Source organism: Asparagus officinalis, chromosome 5 (genome assembly GCF_001876935.1).
Source record: "Asparagus officinalis chromosome 5, Aspof.V1, whole genome shotgun sequence".
NCBI lineage: Eukaryota > Viridiplantae > Streptophyta > Magnoliopsida > Asparagales > Asparagaceae > Asparagus > Asparagus officinalis.
The window spans coordinates 15,015,735-15,037,861 of record NC_033798.1 but is presented as its reverse complement, the minus strand read 5'-3'; the positions used below and the strand labels follow the sequence as shown (position 1 = coordinate 15,037,861).

Sequence of the window (22,127 nt, the reverse complement as noted above, 5' to 3'; positions counted from 1 at the left end):
GGGTGTTATGCAAAAAAACTTGGTGTATTTTAAACTCTAATTTAGAACTATGTAAATATGGGGGTCATTGTTTTAAAAAGCCTCCGCCTAGGCCACTTAACTAGCGCCTAACGCCTGGGCAATACCCAGGCTGCCTACCTAAATTTTGGGTGTTAGGAGAGCATTGTCTACTTATGTGGACTATACAATTTAGGCATTGATCGCGATTTTCTATGTTGCAGCATCCACGTCCTCTAACCTCCTCCAAGCTCCTTTAACCTCCAAATGTGAACACATGCACTACCTCCTCTGACCTACTACAAAACCTCCTCGACCACCACTTAAATGAAGAAATAAATTCGCCTAGACATCAGTCCGACACCTAAGCTTTCTATAACATTAACATTTAATATCAATTATTGTAATTAGAAAATAAAAAAATCTCTTACGCTCTAGGCGTCAGATCCAATGCCTACACCTCCTAGTGCTTTCTATAACCTTATTCGTTATTATTTTGACTATTTAGTATTTAAGTACGCATGGTTTATTGTGGATCTAGGATTGCTATCTTTTTTCTTTTCCTTTTTTTATAAATTTATATGAATTTGATACATATTTTTATCAATTATTATAATTAAATAATTTTAAAAATAGTCAAACCCCTAGGCACTAGGCGTTGGCTTAAATGTCTAGTCCGCCTAGCACATTCTGTAACATTGATGGAGATTTAATATAGAATTAACAAAGATTCGGGGGTCTAATATGACAAAAAAAATCTTTCTTTTATGTGGTTTGTATGGCTTGAGACTTGAGGAAATAGATAAACATTGGCTAAATTACCAGACTGGTATATCTAGTGACACCTATTTACCAATAAGGTGTTTTTAGTGGCTCCAGCGTCAATAAGGTATAAAAAGTGAATAAGGTATAAAAGTGAGCCCGTTTAACCCATAAGACTTATCCAGTCGCCTACGATGAAATTTGAACGCCAAGTTAATATTTTTTGTTGCATATATACCCCTTAAATCTCTCATATTTATAAATTTACTTCAAAATCTTCATTTTTGATGAAAAACGATCTCTCACTCCTCAATCGCTCTCGCTCACCTCTCCCTCTCCTCTCTCCACCTCTCCCACCTCATCTCCTCCCCCTCATTGCCCTCCTACTCCCCTCCACCATCACTCCCTATCCCCTCATTCACTCCTTTCCTCACTTCCCTCATCCACTCCTTCGAGACTGAGACTTGACGAAGGAGCAATAAGGTTTATTTGGACAAATGTGTCAACATCAAAGCTGGATTGGAGGGTAGCGATGTGGAGGAATGAAGTGGAGAGGGGAGGCCGAAAAAGAGAAGGACGAAGGATAGGTGAGAGGGTCGGAGCCTGTGGTAAACCATGAAGGGAATGGTCGTGTTCGGCATAAGGGGAGGTGATGCAGTAGATAAGGGAGGTGAAGAAGAGAGCGAAGAGAGAGGAGGGAAGTGATGTTGGAAGACGGACGCGAAGGAGGGGGAGGAGATGAGTTGGGAGAGNTCTTCCTTTAAAAAAGTCAAGATTTTAGGGTAAATTTGCAAATATAGGAGATTTGAGTGATATATATGCAAAAAACCCTTTAGTTCGGCACAAATTTCACCATCGATAACAAGACAAAGCTTATTAGTAAAACATGAACATTTATTATACTTTAATGTTGTTGTAGCCAATAAATATACAACATTGGTAAATAGGTAGCACTGAATATACCAATAGGCCAAAATATCATATTGGTCTATAAAGTGACGCTCATTTACCACTTGAGCCTGAAAAGCGATACCGGCGACATTTTGGCTTAAACAGTGATAAACTGTCAAGACCTTTCCGATTGCTAAATGCAATTTTAAGCAAAATATTAAGGGATTTTTACATATGAACTCCGTAATCTCCCATATTTTTTGCCCCCTCATCTTCCCCAAATTCTGGAATTTGTTAAAAAGCCTCCCTACCCCACTATCTCCTCCCTCCTCCATTCTCTTCTCCTTCAGATCCTCGACTTTCTCTCCTATATCCCACCTTTCTCCCTCGTTTCTCATATCCTCACTCTTTTTTTCTCGTTTCTTGCATCTTCTCCATTCTCTTCTCTCAATCACTAACTTTTTCTATTCTCTCCCACTCCCTCTACTTCCTTGCTCTGCTCACTCCTTCACCCTCCAATTGTTTATTAAAAAAATTCAACCTTCTCTTCCTCTCTCCGAGCCAACATCAAACACTCTCTTAAAAACCAACCTCCTCTTCCTCTCTCCGAGTCCCTCTCCCTCCTTGCTCCACCCACTTCCTCTTCACCCGCTAACCATCAAAAACCTAACCTCCTCTTCCTTTCTTGGACCCACATCAAACATTCTACCTGAAACATTAGAAGGGAGAGGAGGAAAGGGAAGGTAAGAGTGAGGATAAGAGTGAGGATATGGGAAAGGAAGAGAGAAGAAAGAGAAGTTAAACAAGTTAAGAAAAAATGGAGTTGAAAAAAGATGAAAAGGAGGTAAGAGTGAGGATATGGGAAAGGAAGGTGGTGGGAGGAGGGGGGGATAAGGAGATTGAGGATTGGGAGGAGAAAAGAATAGGGGAGATGCGGGGGAGGAGGAGGGAGGAGATGGTAAGAAGGGGGAGAGAATTTTTTTAATAAATTTTAGAACCTGATGAGCAAAATATGAAAATATGAGAGATTTGAGGGGTATACATGAAAAAAAATCCCTTAATTTATCCCTTAAAATTTGCCTGACGAATAAAAATATCTGTGTCACTAATTTGTCACGTTTTAGGCTAAAGTGTCGCTGATGTCACTTTTTATTCTAAAATGATAAATGAGTTTCACATTTTAGGCCAATCTAGTACTTTAGTCTATACCAATATGATAATTTAATCGATAGACATTTAAGTCTATGTTTGGTTTGAATGAAAATGAAAGAAAAGAAAAGAAAATGAGAAAAAACTCTCTATAGTATGATTAAAGGAAAGAAAAAAAAGGAAATGAAAACAAGGATATCACGAGAAAAAGAGCCTCTACAATTTTTTCTCATTTTAATCGTTCGAACCCAATGAAGTCGAGCCTTTCCACGATCACCTGCTCAAGCAAAATTCGAGACAATGACAGTGGCTTCACCCTGTAGCGCACTCCCTCCTTTTTGTTAGACATGGCCCCATTAGGAAAATAAAATTTGATTCCAAAGGCTCACTTTTTATCTCATGTAGGCTCGAAGTAAAGAATAACAAAAATGTGTGAGCCTCACAGGTATGTTTAGCTTATATAACTTATATAGTTACTTTACGCCCATGTAAAGAAAATAGATTATTAGTTCCATAACACCTTGAAGCTTGGAATTTTAAGATTTATTTTGGAAAGAATTAGTAAAATAATTATAAGTTAATTGTATTCCAATCCCATTTTTATTGAACTAATGCTATTTTCCCTCGAAATCATCCTAACCAAACATGCAAATGAATCTTATGTTATCGTTTTCTTTCTTTTTCATTTTCCCATTTTTATTGAACTAATGCTATTTTCCCTCAAAATCATCCTAACCAAACATGCAAATGAATCTTATGTTATCGTTTTCTTTCTTTTTTTCATTTTTAGTTCCTTTTCTTTATTTTCACATTTTTTCAAACCAACACAGACAGCCAAAAGAACAAAGGAGAAAAAAGAAAATGTGGAAATATGACGGATACAAAGGAAGGATCAAGCAGAATCATCACATCAATATATATAGTTATAAACGAAAAGAAATTAAGCAAACTATATGCTTACCAACTAGCACATCTCAATGAATCAAAGAAGCCCAAGGCAAAGATGGAGTACAAGAAAGTAGATGCACATGTCAAGGACAAAGTTCAAATATCAAGAACACTTGAGCATATAAGCATAGGCAAATGTGTTAGTATAGTTCAACAAGGAATTTCTTTCACATCCAGAAACAAAAAGATGTAGATGGCAATGAAGAGTCAAACAACAACGATGATGACGACAAAGCATTTGTCCCTAATTTTTGGATCTGACCACAAGAATCCTACGTTTTCACTCAGTTCTATTTAAGGCTATCTCCTCCACTAAATTAAATATCATTATATTTTTCTCAACTACTTCTAGCCAAGTTGTCTTCGGACTATCTAAAGTCATCTTTTTTTCATTAATCTTAATATTATTGTTTCCCCAAATTGGTGCACTGCACATGATCAAACAATTTCAAGCAAATTCTCTCACATTTTGTCTTCACTAGGAGCAACCTCTAACCTGATATGATGCACCCATTTCTTGCCCCTATCATTACTGTATATCCAAGTACATTGTAATATTCTCATTTCTACTGCACTGATGCTTCACACATGTTTAGAGTTGTTGGTTGACACAAACAATGGCCAGCCAATCATTTCAAGACATTAAAAATATATATATATGGACAAAACACAAAAACCTACTTCATTTACAGAGGTAAGGAAATAAGAGATTAAGACACCTCACGAGATTAATTTCCTTAAATCAGAATAATAAAAGGAAACATATATTGAGAAGCATGAAAACCTGTATCTCCGGTAGATCAACACGCATGAAAGGATTTGTTTCAAACTCTTCTGCAATGGTGGATGGAATGGTTGGCAGGTTTGCTTCACGTTGTTTTTGAGCCCATAATAGCTTCTGCTTAATCTTTTCATTCTCTGGCTCAACAGTTAATGCAAACCTCAAGTTCTTCTCTGTGTACTGCATAAGAATTAGCACGTTAGTTTTCTTACTAGAGGCTTATTATCTATATCTATGACAGCATAGAGTATTTACAGATCAAATGTTGGATTGTGGCAAAACCAACAAAAATGAGAATATTGGTTGCAATGACGGAAAATCTACTAAAAAGAAACTCTATTTGTGGTAAAGCTCTTTTATTTGATAGACATTTGCAGAATATGCCTAAACAAAGAGGTAGAACCATTCCTCAATTTAACTAACCAATCAAAGAATCAGAACTTATAACAATCTTCGTTGATCCAGTTTAAGACAATCTCTCACGGAATACTCAAACCAATCAATATTGATGGATCACTGATCACTCAAACTAATCAATTTACAAAATGTGCCTAAACAGAAAGGTAAAACTATACATCAATTAACTAATAAATCAGAGACTATAAATTACAATACTAACCAACTTTTCAGATCAAGTTTAAGAAAAAACCTCTTCATGAGCAATCAAACTAATTAATATTGACGATTGCTCTTAATGTGGAAGCACACATTATAACCAAACTTTACCAGATTGCAGGTATTAACATCTCAACAAACAAACATGCAGCGGTAAACTGTAACACATTGCAAATCACCTTTTCCTTTGGAGTTAAATCATACCCCCTTTAAAAGTAAGAATTGTGGAAAAACTTTCTATGAACTATATTAGCCCTATTCTTTTTCGATATTATATTATAATCCTAAACTAAATAAATTATCGTTGTTAATTAATTATATTGCATGCCACTTCAAGTTTGTTTAGCTTGGTCCCTAAAACTTCCAACATTACTGTGAAACTTTGTATCATATTAATTATTAGTAATGTATATATAATAATATATTAATAGACAATTGCATGTTAACAAGTTATTCATGGAAAGAGTAGAAAATATAGAATTGTCCTAAAATGACACCATGACACTCATAAAGGAAAATTACAGAGTATTCTTACATTTAGATAACAAGTCAGAAGGCATAAACATGCAACTTTAGAAAACATTAGCATATTTAAGCTTAGCAAAATACAAATAGAGGTATATAAGTGCAGCTTTTGTAAACTATAAGGTATTTAATTTCAATTGAGCCTACAAAGATTTGAAACATTTGTGAACCACAAACAATAGCATGTGATTCATTGACAAATAATATTCAACATATAATAATTAATAACTAAAATTCATATCGGATTGCAAAAATCGTGGATAGGTAAAAAATATTGAGGTGTCATATGAGATCGTGTTCATACATAAGATAACATTGAAATATGTAATTTAAACATATCATGAATTCTGAACATAAGAATTTGCATCATGATATATGCTTAAGAAATAGGAGAGCTAAGAGTGGAGAGATTCGAGAGACGAACTTTGGCTTTAGTGGATTCCGGTTTGGTTTCCCAAACGTGACCCAAACCATAACCCACAATCAAATTAAAAATGCCTCAAATTTATCGATATCTTTAAAAGGATATATCGACCGATATTTTCAATAAAGACTGATATATCAAAAAAATCCCAAAAAAGGAAAACAATATAAAACCATAAATATCATCGCGATAAGGTCTTTGACCTGATATATCAACCTATATAGCGATGTACAGACCGATATTTAATGCATTGTCAATAAGAGCAAATATTTAAAGGTTATTTAGGTATTATTAGTTCCTTGATTTTAAATCTTCAATAATTCTATCTCATTCCCTCAAAATTTTGAAATTTCTCCTTATTTTAGGAACTAAGATTGGATTATTAAAGATTTGAGGGACAAGTATGTAAATAATCCATATTTAAAAGAAGGGTTACTTTTTTAAAAACCCTCTCAACTTTGGGATTGTCTTAAAAAATCCACTCAACTGATTTAATTTGAGAAAATCCCCTAGCTATGGGGGTGTTGTAGATATGCCCTCTCTACTTTCGTGCAATTTTTGAAAACAACTCTCAACTATAGCATGTCTCATAAAAACTCAACTGATCTTTTATATCTCTCTCAGCAAACCCCCTTAACTTAACATAGTTATTTCAATATGTGATTTGGATGGAATACCCTCAACCTATAATAAAAGGACTAGGACCCATTTAAAATTCCTTTTCCCCTCTACATCTTCTCTTTTTCTTTCATTTGGCAAGGTAATTTTGTTATGGTTGAGGGACATTTTGGTCTTAGCAAGTCAATTACTTGTCACATAATACATTAGACTCAACAAGGGTTAAGTAAGAAAAGTCTAGGGGGTTTAAATGAAATTTTGAAGTTGAGATGGATTGTCTACATCACTGAAACTTGAGGGAGATTTACTCAATTTCAAATAGTTAAGGAGTCTTTTTGACATATCCCTCATAGTTGATGGGAGAGTTTTCTAAAAATTAACTTTTAAACAAAGCACAGCTTAAGGTACATATGACATTGATTTTATAAAAATGGATTTTATATCAAGTCTATCACTCAGCTGACTGATTTGGGTTATTGTCCTTAAATTTAATCTTATACATTAACTTTAAAAATCTTTTGCTATAAGATTCTCTACAAGAAATTTACTCTTTATCTAGGATTGGTATGTGATCCTTCTGATTCTCCTTGTTTTTCATGATATGTAACTAATTATTTAACAAAATAAATTAGATTGTTCATTTTATATTGCTTACATCTTTATAAGTTTATGAAGTACATAGCTTGGATATGATTATTGTTATGTATATTAGATTCTTTAGACTCCTTAACCTAAATTTTTAGATGTTGTCCAACACTGGATAGATCTGAATTATTTTATTAAAATATAATCAATATGAGTGCATAATATGTACAAATCATTCTCATATTATATTTTATAATTTTCTGAAACTAGCGAGTAATCTTTTTGATAAAATAATTAGTTAGTTGGGAAGATGTAGAAAGACTACAATATCAGATTTTGCAATTGATCATATAATTTATGTTTTTCTTTCTTGAATTTGCACATTCTAACTTGAAAAATTCTAGAAAAATTCTTTTGAATTACTATAATACTCGGTCCCCTGCTATGAACAATATATGGAAGTGATTTCTTTATAACTAAACAAAATCTTATATGACTAAATAAAACCAATAGTTTTTCTTTGATGAAATCAAGAAATTTTTTAATTAATAATAAGAGTTGTTTTTGTCCGACAATGGTCCCTTACATCATTAATATTTTGAAATTAGTCCTTCAAATTATTGAAATTACTCTTAAGTCATTAATATTTTAAGACTTTAAACTTCACTATTCTCTGGAAGATAAAATGTTTAAACTAGCAATATTTTACACATTGAAATATCCAAAAAAATTGATATATTATGATAATCATAAGCTTTTTTGCTATCTTGTTATAGTAAAGAAATAAACATACTAAAAATAATTAAGATATTTGACCATATACAATGCACATGCATTCTATCTAGTCTTAAGAATGTACGCACATCTATTGCTATGTTAGTTGAAGCAGTAAATGTAAAGGCTCAATCTTTGCTTTTGTTCAAATGTTGATATGCTTCTATTCCTGTGATAGTCAAATCTGAAGCTTGAAACCAATTAGAAGATAATCAATGAGCTGGACGCCAATTTCTATCTAGACTGAGCAAGAGATTCCTTTGATTGATATATATGATCTTTCATGCATTTCACGTACAAACTCTATTCTCTTGATCCTATTTGCAATTATTTGCTTTGGATTTGAATTAGATCCACTGATACAACTGCTATTTCAAAACTGAATCTTTTGTCATTTTTTGTATATCATATTACACTTTAATCATCCTTGCATCTTTTATACGCTTGTGCATCATAGGTTCAGTTAGTAGACACACTTTTAGGGTCAATCATTGTAGGTGAGCTCTCTGGCACTTTAGAATATATTATGGTTTTCCAATTTGCACTGTGTGATCAGTTGGCACTCGCGTTTAACAATTTGCATATCATACTACACTTTAATCATCCTTACATTTCTATACGCTTATGCATCATAGGTATAGGTTCAGTTAGTTGACATGCTTTCAGGTGTCAATCTATCTAGGTTAGCCAACTGGCACTTTAGGATATATTATGGCTTTCCACTATGTGATTGATTGGCATTTGCATTTAAAATTTGCTACCTATAATACAGTGTTGCATTAGAAACGCTCCTGATACACGGAATAAATAAGACAGCTTTCACGTTATAAACAATTTTTCGGTCTTAATATCTTTACCATTACCATTTAAAAGGTGAAAATTTTAAGAAATCTAAAACTCTGGAATTTATACTAAGAATGGAGAGTATGCCTTCTTATTCCTAAGAAGTTTGATTTTCTTATGTTCTTATAGGATCCACATTTTGCTTATTTACATCTAATTTATGATGTACCCAAATGATATTAAATGTAAATAAGATTGTGTGATGACTTGTAATTGCAAAATAATATGCCAGATTGCAACCACAACGTAATATCAAATATATTAATATACCTATCTGCTGACAGATCTACTGTAACTATAGAAGAGGAACGAAGTCCCTCAACCTTAACGTAATTTGTAAATAATGAAAGGTGAAAAGGGATAGAGTAATCAGCTGACCTTCAAACTGACCAAAAAAGGCCAGTTTACAAGCGGTTTTAATTAGACAAATACCAACCTTAGAACTGGTTAACAACCAACTGGCATGGGTTGTTTAGCAAGGGATAGATCATATGTGCGCGTGTGTGTGTGTGTATATATATATATATATATATATATATATATAGGATCAAGCAAGACCTAACTATTATGATTCATTCTAAACCGCCTAATGCCTTGATATGAACATTTGGTAATGTTGTTTATAAATGTAATTATGTTGTAGGAACATTTTGCTTTTGTTTATCTCTAACGATACGTGAAACTGAACTCTTTTGTTGTCTTGTAGGAGTTGTCTGTTATATAAATGCTTCATAGCATAAACATCACTAAATGCATCTCACATTTAACATTGGATGTTGAATCTTTCTCATTGGTATGTATTAGGATAGGAATGAAGGGAAAACAACAAACTTGCGTCTCAATCTTGATCATATGTTTTTTGAACCGTGAAATGGGCTTGGTACCAAGCACCAAATTTAGTGCTTGGTAGTGAGGTGACAAGTTCTCATTCATTCATTCAATGGATGAGCAAAAAAGTCGGGTCATTTTCAAGTGGGAAAGTTTAAAGGTGTGGATGAGAATTGGCCATGTCATTGCCCAATATGTGTGTGTGTGTAATGTCATATATAACAATATAATATTTCATGAAAAATATAAAACATTCCAAGCAAAAGACTAACAACAATCTCCCAAGCTATTCAATTATACACTTAAAAGCTCCTGTTTTATGTGATCAATTGAATCAAGAGTTGAAAGTCCATGTTAGATGGAAAGCTCAAGTGTACCAAGTTATTGAGGCTGTATTGAATTTGTCATTGCAACTTAGTTTGACAATACGTAATTTAAAGAATTGACCAAAAATTTGGAAGACTCGTTATAGTGTTATCTTGCATAATAAAGAAAAAGTAGCATTTCGTGAGATGACAAGAGGAAGATGATAGTTGTAACCACGAGTGAAGACCGAGGGCCTAGGGTTGGCCGTGCGTCCCCCCTCCTGGGCAGATTTTTATAACAAAATGTAGAGGTAATAAGGAATAATAAGTTATGAGCCTTAACCTGTAAGCAAAAATAAGTTATTGGTTTTACTAAACCATTTAGTAGTGCAAATGGGTAGTTGTAAGTGTTATGGGCCTTGACCTGCAACCCAAATCAAAATCCAACTTTTAACCCAAATCAAAGAAGAAATTCTAATTCTCCCTTGATGCGACCCTCAGCGAAAAAATTCTCCGCCACCGGGTTCTCCAAAATTTGTCTGCATCGCCACCTCTAGTTCCCATTTGCGAGCATCAAGCCTACTGCCTAGACCTTAGTCTTCAATCCTTATCCATCTATCTACAAGTTACAAGGTAAACTCTAGTTGAAATCCCTTAATCAAAACTCTAATTTTGTAATGCAAATATTTATAAATTTTTAAAAATAAAATTTATCATTCTTTACTATTCAGAACTCTAGTTGAGATCATTTAAATTTCTTGTTCTTTTTTATATAAATGAGGTCATTAAAACTTTGATTCTTTTATTCTTCACATAAATGACAATTGGAAATATATATTTGACATGTTGATGCGGGACGATGGGAATTTTAGGGTTTATGTAAGGGATTTTTGAAATTTGGGGAAGAACAATGATTTGTGAAAGCTAGGGTTTGGAAAATTAAGAAGATATGACCACGAATCGCAACCCGGGCCTTGGCTTCACCACCATTGACTCAATCCTATAGATCAAATCAATTACCCAAAGTTTCACAAATGAAACAAATTTTTCTTCAAATATTCATTGCTTTATTTCATAGAATTGACCTCTTTAAATAGGCCTTCAACAACTACAAGTTCATTCCCATATCCGATGTGGGACTAAAAAAAAGAGCAAATACAATAAAGAGAATAAAAGTAACACTAGCTAGACTCCAAGCCTTCTCAAAATCAAAACCAAATATAAGCTGAAGCAAGACGACGACGGCGGCGAAAGTATGTGCGAAGTGGAGGTTGTGCGATGTCCACATCAATTCCCCCGAGGTGGGAAGAACTCGACCCTGTCGAGTTAGGCTCCAACTGACCCTCATAATACTCCAAGAGATCCGGGGCCAGGCGCTGCAGGTCCTCACGAGTAATCCATGTATCATCAGATTCAGGACGATCTTTCCAACGTACTATAATCCATGTATCATCAGATTCAGGACGATCTTTCCAACGTACTAGATATCGTCTGCAACCACCATCTCTGGTGGAGATGATTTGGTCATCTCGAATGCTATCAATCTGTTCAGCTGTAAATGGGACAAAAGTAGTAGGCAGTGGTGGTAATGGGGGTCCCTCAAGGAAAGGATCAGGGGTAGGCTCATCAAGATCCACAAGTGGATTGTCAGGGTTAAAAGGAGGACCTTTATAAGCCACCAAATCCGCAATATTAAATGTCGAACTAATTCCAAAATCTGGAGGTAAATCGATTACATAAGCATTTGAGTTAATTTTCTTGATAATCTTAAAAGGCCCAGCACTACGAGCATGCAATTTCTTGACGGCTCCAGGTGGAAACCGTTCCGGGCGAATCCGGATCATTACATAATCACCTTCGTTAAACTCAAGATGTCTTCTATGTAAATCAACATGGGACTTATATTGTTCATTGCTTTCTTGAATTTTCTTGTTGATTTCTTGATGCAAATCATGAATGTGTGATGCAAATGCAACTGCTGACTCGGACACCCTAGGATGATGCGACATGGGAATAAGGTCTATAGGCTTTCTAGGCTTGTAACCATGCACAACTTCAAATGGACTCATACCTACTGATCTATTGACTGAACTATTGTATGCAAACTCTGCAGTAGGTAACAGAAGATCCCAATTTCCTAAATTCTCACCAACCAAACAACGCAAAAGATTGCCTAAACTCCTATTAACTACCTCGGTTTGACAATCAGTTTGGGGATGAAAAGCAGACGAATACTGAAGTTTAGTCCCCATCTTGTGCCATAGAGTTTTCCAAAAATAGCTCATAAACTTCACATCCCTGTCAGATACAATGGTTTTGGGCAAACCATGCAATTTGACCACACCATCAAATTAAATCCGAGCAATTTTAGAAGCATCAGACGCTTTGCTGCACGGCAAGAAATGAGCCATCTTTGAAAAGCGATCCACAACTACAAAAATGGAATCATGTTTTCTGATAGTCTTAGGAAGTCCCAACACGAAATCCATACTCACATCCTGCCAGGGACGATCTGAAACAGGGAGGGGTGTGTACAGGCCAGTATTTTGTTTACGCTGCTTAGCTAATTGGCAAGTGCGACACTGCCCTATTAACTTCGCAACATCTCTTTTAAGGCTTGGCCAGTAAAATAAAGTTTCCACAGCCTGAAATTCAATCCATCGAGCACGCCTGGCATTGAGTTTCTTCTGAGAGTTAAGATACCGAAGGGCTTCATGGTCCGAATAAATAACGAATTCTTGAGGTAAAAGATAATGGCGCCAATGGCGCAATGATTGCACAACCGCATAGAATTCCTTATCGTAAGTAGAGTAGTTCAGTTTAGCACCACTAAGTTTTTCACTAAAGTAGGCGATGGGGTGCTTCTCCTGGCTCAATACTCCACCTATACCAATGCTTGAGGCGTCACACGCGACCTCAAACACTTTCGAGAAATCAGAAAGTCTCATAACAGGTGCATCAGTCATCCTCTGTTTGATTTCTTTGAAAGCTATGGCAGCTTCTTCGGACCATTGAAATTCCTCTCTTTTCAGGCAATCTGTGATTAGGGCCATAATAGCACTAAACTCCTTGATAAATCGCCTGTAGAAAGTTGTGAGCCCATGAAAACTTCTTACATCGCGGATACTTTGGGGCTCGGGCCATTCTATAATTGCCTGAACCTTTTGAGGATCGGCAGAAACTCCTTGAGAAGACACAACAAATCCCAAAAATATAACTTGATCAGTCATGAAAACACATTTCTTGGGATTTGCAAATAGTTTCTCTTTCCTCAAAGTGAGACAGACTTGATTGAGATGATCAATATGATGCTCCAGCGACTTACTATAAATTAAGATATCATCAAAGTATACGACCACAAATTTTCCCATAAAAGGTCGCAGTACTTGAGTCATAACTCGCATGAAGGTGCTGGGAGCATTTGTTAACCCAAAAGGCATAACCATCCACTCGTATAGACCATCTTTCGTCTTGAAAGATGTCTTCCACTCATCCCCTGAAGAAATCCTAATTTGATGGTAGCCACTCTTCAAATCAATTTTGAAAAATATGGTGGCTCCAGACATCATATCTAACATATCATCCAGTCTGGGAATAGGAAACCGATATTTCACGGTGATTTTGTTGATTGCTCGACTATCAACACACATTCTCCATGAACCATCTTTCTTAGGGGTTAGTAATGCCGGCATAGCGCACGGACTCAAGCTCTCTTTAATGAACCCCTTAGTCAATAGTTCTTCAACCTGCCTCTTGAGTTCGGCATGTTCGGTTAGATTCATTCTGTAATGAGGCAAGTTGGGAAGATTAGATCCTGGAACAAAATCTATAGCGTGTTGGATGTCACGCATCGGGGGTAGAGAGTTTGGGAGTTCTTCTGGGAAAACATCTGCAAATTCCTTCAATATTGGAGTTACTACAGAAGGAATTTGCTCTTGGGAGTTTTCGGTAATCTCCCTAGCAACAAGGGCGACAACGGTAGACCTTTAGCGACCTCCTTGTCCAGAGACTTGGAGCTGATTAAATTTAGTCCTCTTTGGTTATTGGAAGAATCGATCCGTTTGGGAGCAGATGGGGGGGGCAGGTCGCGATGGAACTAATTTGATCCTCTTTCCATCATGGACGAATGAATGAGTGTTGGATCGTCCATAGATAGTGACATCTAGATCATATATCCAGGGTCTACCTAAAATGATGTGCCCAACATCCATGGTAACAATGTCACACCAAATCTTGTCCGAATAAGTAGCAAATTGGATCGGGACAAGACATCGTTCTTTAACCTCAATGGATGCAGTATTCTCCCAAGATACTTTATATGGTTGAGGATGGGGAACAGGTTTCAATCCAAGTACAGTCACCATGTTGGAGGCGACGGCGTTAACACAACTCCCACTGTCAATTATGACTCGACAGTTTTTGTCATTAATCTTTATGGTTGTGTGAAAAATTATAGTTTTACGCCAGTCATCACTATCCCTAGGTTGAGCTAATGCGCACCTCACAACACTAAGTCGGCGCGAAATTTTGTCCACTTTGTTGATCGAAGGTGTTGGCACGCTCAAAATACATCCTAAGATAGCATCGGCAGGTTCATCCTCCCAAACATCTTCATCAGGGTTGTGGACAATCTCCTCTAAATCATCCTGATCACTGTCTGATCGGGTCTCAATAATTAAAGTTCTTGTCTTACTCGGACACTGGGCAGCAATATGACCAAATCCTTGACACCTAAAACATCGAGTAGATTGAGCTGATTTAGATGACTCGTTGTAAACTCCCTTGCCTTTATCATCTGGCTTCTGTGTGGAAGTACTAGGTCCAGTTCGAGATTGAGACTGGGGTTGATTAAGTGGGAACTTAACGGTGGTGGACTTATTGGTGTTATTCCCATAATCAATGCGCCTAGTGAAAGGAGAGCCTTGTGATCGATCTAAATCTTGGACAAGCTGATAAGCTTGTTCTAAAGTGGAGATGTCCCGCACAAAGAGTTCCCGCCTAAGATCTTCCCTAAGTCCTGAGCGAAATCTAGATAAGACTACAGTATTAGACTCATTCTCGCCACACCTAACCAGAAATTCATCAAATTTGGTGATGTACTCCGATACTGGCCGATTGCCTTGCGTCAAGCGCTGCCATTGATCGAGTAATCGTTGATTATACGACACAGGTAAGTATTTTTCTTGGAGTTTCAATTTCATCTCATCCCAAGTTTGTATGGGCTCTTGCCTCCTAAGAGTCATCAACTTCTCAACGTTAGACCAATATTGTCTAGCCTGACCCACTAGCTTCATCTTGGCAAATCGAATTCGTCTCTCATCGGACATTTTATACCAACCGAAATAGTGGTCCATGTCCGACATCCAATCGATAAAAACCTGAGGATCCAACCGGCCTTCGAAAGTGGGTGCCTCCAGTTTAACGTACTTCAGATGCATCTCATCTGGGTCAAAGGGTGAATTGTCCCTAGGTGGGCGATTTCCAAAACGGTTGGTGTGAGGGTCCATGTATTCATGAGGTTGATGAGGATAACGTTCGGTTCGAGATCCGCCTTCTTCATCACGTTCCCGGGGCCTATCCGTCACTTGGTCCAAACGTTCCCTCGTCTCTCTCAAATCTTGTTCCACAATGTCGAATCGCGCAGTTAAGGCTTCTATGGCTTTTGTGAGGCTTGCAAGGTTGGGATCCATCTCGGAATTAGGATCTGGGGTAGAATATTGTGTTCCACTACAGGTGCGCATGCAACAGATTAGTTTCTAAATGCAATCTAGATGATCTTAATAATCACGATGCAGTGAATTGGTAACTAATTTTCGCCTAAATGCAATCTATCAAAATGCAAAATCAATACTAACAGCTAACATGATGCTAAATGATAATGTGGACTACGATGAAAAATGAGAAATCAAGGAGACCAACTCGCAATGTTCAATACGTTATCCCACAGTTTGTTACAAATTAGAGCATCAATTATTTAACTTGTGATAATTATATCAACAACAAAATTCATGCTAATAGTATTGAGTTGTAAGATTGCAGCAAGATAATTAATCAAACTAGATTTGGAATAGTTCTAATTTAAAATCGAGATCTAGCACAAATAAAGGTAGAACAGATTCACACACTCACAAGTTTAGTGGACAGCCAACAATATCGATAGCACACAAGATGAACCAATCTAAAAGTGATTGCAGAAATCTCCAGATTAATTAGAAAGACGTTGAATCTATGAGATTAGAACTACCTTGATGAAAATTTGCTAACGAACCTCTGGTTGATGGTACTACTGCAGGCTGCGAGATCAGGATGATTGATGTTGCTGTTTGCTGCTGGTGTTGCTGCTGATGGGTGACGACGACGACGAGTGGAGTTCGAGAGGACTCTGCTGCTCCGGCGATTTCTAGGGTTGGATCTTTGCCGGCGAATTTCCAATGCTCGAAGCTCCGGCGAAAGACGATCAGAAGAGGGATCCAATACTGCGGTTGTTCGAATTCCGGCGGCTCAGTATCGAAGGGGAGCAAGGCCGCTGAGGATCGACGGGGAGGCGAACAGAGAAGGGGGAAGGCGGCGCTGGCGGAGGAGATGAAGGATCGGCGGTTCGGTGTCGAAGGGACAGGAGAGCTGGGTCGCGAGGTGAATAGACGTGATGGAGAGGATCGAGGTGGGTTGGATGAGGAAGAGTGTGGTGTGGCGTAGATGGGTTTGTTCGGTTGGAGGGTGTAGAATTCGCGCAGCGGGAGGAGGAAGGAAGGTCGGTGTTGTTGGAGGAGAATGGTGCCGTGGTAGTTGGATGGAGAAGAAAGGGGTTGGCGTGTGAGGAAGGCTAGGACAGGTAGTTTTATATATATAATATATATATATTAATTTATATTATATGTATATTATTATAATATAATACGTTAGGGATGTGTAGTTTGAGGGGTGGTTGGATAGAGATACGGTGATTCTAAGATTTTGGATTTTTTTTTTTTGGATCTGGTTTAATTCGGATCTGACTTTTTCTTCTTTTGTTTTTTATTTTATTTTATTTTGATCCGATTTTTTTTTACTACAAACTAAAAATAGAAATTGAACAAGTGAAAGGAAGAAAGAGATGGAAGAACCTGAGATGGAGGAGAATCCGATTGATCTGCTTTTGCTCTGATACCAAAAATGATGCGGGACGATGGGAATTTTAGGGTTTATGTAAGGGATTTGGGAAATTTGGGGAAGAACAATGATTTGGGAAAGCTAGGGTTTGGAAAATTAAGAAGATATGACCACGAATCGCAACCCAGGCCTTGGCTTCACCACCATTGACTCAATCCTATAGATCAAATCAATTACCCAAAGTTTCACAAATGAAACAAAATTTTCTTCAAATATTCATTGCTTTATTTCATAGAATTGACCTCTTTAAATAGGCCTTCAACAACTACAAGTTCATTCCCATATCCAATGTGGGACTAAAAAAAAGAGCAAATACAATAAAGAGAATAAAAGTAACACTAGCTAGACTCCAAGCCTTCTCAAAATCAAAACCAAATATAAGCTGAAGCAAGACGACGGCGGCGGCGAAAGTATGTGCGAAGTGGAGGTTGTGCGATGTCCACATCACATGTTCATTTAGTTCTGAGTTCAAGGGATTAATATACCAAGTATTTTGCTTGTTTAATTGTTTTGGGTCAAGCAAAGATTGCAATGTTGTTTAATTGTTTTGGGTCAAGCAATGACTGCAATGTTGTAAGCTTGCAATTAGGTCAAACATTTTACTTTATGAGTCTATGAATCTGCATGAATTACACATATATCTTGAAATTTTGTATCATACTCTATATCACTATATCGTTATGTCTTCATTTTGAGGTTCGTGATGGATCTTATTATTTTTGAATCTTGACATTTATAGTTACTCTCAATTTCAAGTCTTCTAAAAGGTTAGAATTTTAATTTGTGGTTATGGGAATACCGACCACAACCGATACATTTTTTAAAAGACCTCTTCAACCAGTACAAAGTGGACATGTTACTCCAAATCCAGAAACTTCAATTGGTGATCACCCTCAAAAAGCTTAAAGATCTGAGCATTAAAAATTTGATCTTTTTTCTTTGGAGTTTGATCCTAGATTGCGATTACCGATATGGAAGTATCATGTCAACCAACAAGATGAGATTCGTCGCAATAATTTGAGAGCTAATCCATATTAATGCAAATATCATGTCCACAAAACCATTGTCACCATTATTGTTATTCTTGGTTTGCATTGTTTCTACAATGACTTGAGTATTCTCTATCTAGTAATGCAGCTTTTTACTTATCATGTTATCTTTTTAGGAAGCTAACAGAGCAAATTGAATAAAACAAATTGTTATAGGAGGCTACGACTTCAAGTATCAATTAATGTTGTCCGGTGGCTTACATTTCAAGCTTGTATTTTTTGTGGTAATGATGAAAGCTTAGATTCTCTCAATCGTGGTAATTTTTTATACCTTATGATGTTATCGCCCACTTACGATGGAAATTTTTTGGATATTGTTTTAGACAATGCTCCTAGAAATATGTGTTATACATCATCGCAAATTCAAAAGCAAATTATTTATTTTTTTCTTGCAATGTTAAAAGAGATATTTGAGAAGCGATAGGTGATGCAAATTCAAAAGGAAATTATTCATTTTTTTCTTACAATGTTAAAGGAGATATTTGAGAAGCGATAGGTGATGCATAATTTTGCATCATTGTTGATGAAGCTCGTTGTGAGTCTAAAAAAGAACAAATGGCCATAATTTTGAGATTCGAGGACGTGAACGTTTCTTTAGTCTTGTTCATGTACGAGACACTGTAGGTTTGACTTTAAAGAATGGCATTTTTGTTCTTCTCTCCCATCATGGGTTGGATGTCCAAAATGTTAGAAGGCAAGGATATAATGAGGCTAGCAATAAGATAGGTAAATAGAATACCTAAGCAAGCTTTAATTCACAAGCAATGCCCACATGCTTATCATATTTATTGCTTAGCTCATCGCCTCTGGTTGCGGCATGTTGAGAAGTATCTCCCCTTCATCAATTTCTTAACACCTTAGTTTTCATCATCAATTTGGTAGTGCATCTAAAAAACGTAATGTTGAACTAAATGAGACTAAAGCTATTGAATTTGCATCCATGATTGCAAATAATGAAGTAGAGAGGAAGAGGGCTTAATTAAGTTAGCAGTTTGAAACATGCAGGAGATACTTGATAGGGTTCTCATCTAGATTCAATTTCTAGCTTGCGAAAGATATTCAATGCATCTTCTATGATTCTAGATGACATTGGCAAAAAAGCAAATTATTCTCAACGTGAAGATGTGGATGATGCTTTGGGTTATTTATTGTCATTTGAATTTATATTTATCTTACATCTTATGAAGGAAATTATGGAAATCACTCATCTGCTTTGCCATTGTAAACTCATTTGCTTTGCCATGCTTTACAATGGCAATCTCAAGATATGTTATATTCTATGAATCTTGTTTCGAGTACAAAACGATTGATTGAGATTCTAAGAGACACAGGTTGGAATGGTTTCTTTGTGGGAGTTCAAATCATTTTGCAAGCAACATAATATTGATCTCCTAAATATGGATTCTCAATATGTCGCAAGGCATAATACATCTCAAAGACAAGATCACGTAAGTGTTGAGCACTATTTTCAAGGGGATGTATTTCTTACAATAATTTATTACCAATTGCAAGAATTAAACATCAGATTTGATGAGCATTGTAGACACTAAAAAGTGCCAAGAAACGAAGGAGAGTCGAACCTCACTACGAGTACGACGAGGGTCGTCACAACGACGAACCTCAGCCTCAATTCATGAAGTTTGTCTCAGTTAGCTAGAAACGAAGTTCGTCATTGAAGATGAAGTTCGCCAAAGATGAAGCCGCAGTTAAGCTCACCAAAGATATAGCGAAGTGAATGAACCTCGTCAGGCGGACAAACCTCGTCTGGTAAACGAACCTCGTCAAGCGGACAAACCTCATCTGGCAAACGAACCTCGTCAGGCGGACAAACCTCATCTGGTAAACGAACTTCGTCAGGCACCGTTTCAAAGGGCTACGTTAAATAAGGGTTAATGACCAATAACTCACCTCTTTAAGGAGAGTTAATGACCACTAACTCATCCATTTAAATGAGAGTTAATGATCAATAACTCCCTCATTATAAGGGGAGTTAAAACCCATTAACTCACTCCATAATGACCCTAAGCCTATAAATAGACATGATCAACATGAAAAGAGGGGGGAGGGGATGGAGAGGCTAGTAAAAAAAACCTATCTCTCATCTGTTTTCATGGATCTTCATAGATCATTGGCTAATCATTTGGTCTTAGAACGTTGAAGCTCATAACGAGCATGACGATGGTCATTACAATGATGAACCTCATCTCAAACAACAAAGTTTGTCGTTGGAAACAAGATGTGAAGCTCGTCATTGGAAACGAGGTTCGAATCTCATCATTGGAAATGAGACTTGACATCAAAGACGAAGCTCGTCATTGGAAACGAGGTTCGAAGCTCGTCATTGGATACGAGGTTCAGAGTTCATCATTGGAGGTGAAGTTCGTCAATGAAAACAAAGCTTGTCATCAGATTTAAAGCTCGTCAGTGAAGATGAAGCTCATTATTAAAGAATCTCACGAGGCTCGCCACGCAGCGAGGCTCGACATCAAAGACAAGACTCGCCACACAGTGAGGCTCGACATCAAGGACGAGGTTCGCCAACGCAGTGAAGTTCGTCACCCACATTAAATCAGGCTGTAACGGCCACGAAGACCCAGTCAGCCACGTGGGCTAGATTCAAGGAGTCAGTTACGCCATGACTCCACAATTTCAGTGCATCAGTTACGCCCACGACTCCACGATTTTAGCACGTCCGTTACGTGCTCAAACTCCTATAAATAGCCTCGAGCAACTATTAAGAGGAGACTAGACTTGGGCTTTCGATACTCGGACTTGAAGATCTTTGGCTATCGCGAGAAAAGAAATCGACGTTTGTATTTTCGTGTTCTAACCCACGTCAGAAGCTCTTGTGATCTTGTTCTGATCGTCAACGGGAAGCAATCTCGACTCAAGAATCGACGGAAGCATCCTTTCGTCACCAAGAACCCACGTTAAATAAGGAGAAGCTGAATTAATCTTCTCTTCCTCTGTAATCGAGAGATTGTGAGTGATTGTAAGGGTTTCGTACCAAGTGATCGAACCCAATTTTCTTAAAACAAGAGAATCAATCAATCCTTAAATTTTTCGACCATACAAGCATATGGTGGATTTACTTGTTCTTAGCACTGGTTTGGATCCTACAAAGATTTATGTCATTCAAATTGATGACATTTGTAAACTAGCCTAAAAGTTTTATACTTTGGATTTCACATAGCAAGATCTAGTGCGCTTGAGAATTGAACTTCAACATTATGAGCATGATGGTAGCAATCATCATGAATTACAAATGTCATAAATATTCAAGAACTGTATCGAGGTTTGGCAAGAACAAGAAAGTCAACAATTTATCGACTTATTGATAAATTGATTAGGCTTGTGTTTATTCTTCCTGTATCAACAGCAATTACAAAACAAGCATTCTCGATCATAAAGATAATGAAGACAAAGCTTCGAAACAAGATGGAAAATCAACTCTTGAATGTTACCTTGATTGTGTACATAGAAAAAGAAATTGCAAAAAAAAATAGTACAAGCTCAATCATAGATGAGTTCAGTTCAAGGAAAGAACGTTGAGTGCAACTTATTTAGTCTAACTTTGTTTAGCAAGAATATAACTTTTGTGATATGAGAATTGTGATGCAATCTCTATTTTTTATCTAAGAGTGTATTCTTCATCTTTTGAGCATAAGTATCTTGTCACTTTTGGCTAATGTGAACCTAAATATGATCTCTATTGTTATGCGAATGGTTGCAAATACACATAAGCTATATATACATATATATTTTGTGTATTATATATTTTAGCATGTTCCTTTGTAGGTAATAATTACTCTAGAAGATTGTATACATTTTGGCATGTTTCTTTATGGGTAATAATTACTTTAGAAGATTGGAGCACATTGATT

General features: G+C 36.7%; 1 protein-coding gene across 1 annotated transcript in view; it reads right to left on the bottom strand.

Moving 5' to 3' along the window:
• Positions 1 to 22,127, bottom strand: part of LOC109842672 (hydroxyacylglutathione hydrolase cytoplasmic) — a 31,484-nt gene that overhangs the window by 1,366 nt on the left and 7,991 nt on the right. Inside the window, exon 6 of the mRNA XM_020411517.1 lies at positions 4,532 to 4,708. Coding sequence (XP_020267106.1) covers positions 4,532 to 4,708 — 177 coding nt within the window. The remainder of the gene's footprint in view (positions 1 to 4,531; positions 4,709 to 22,127) is intronic.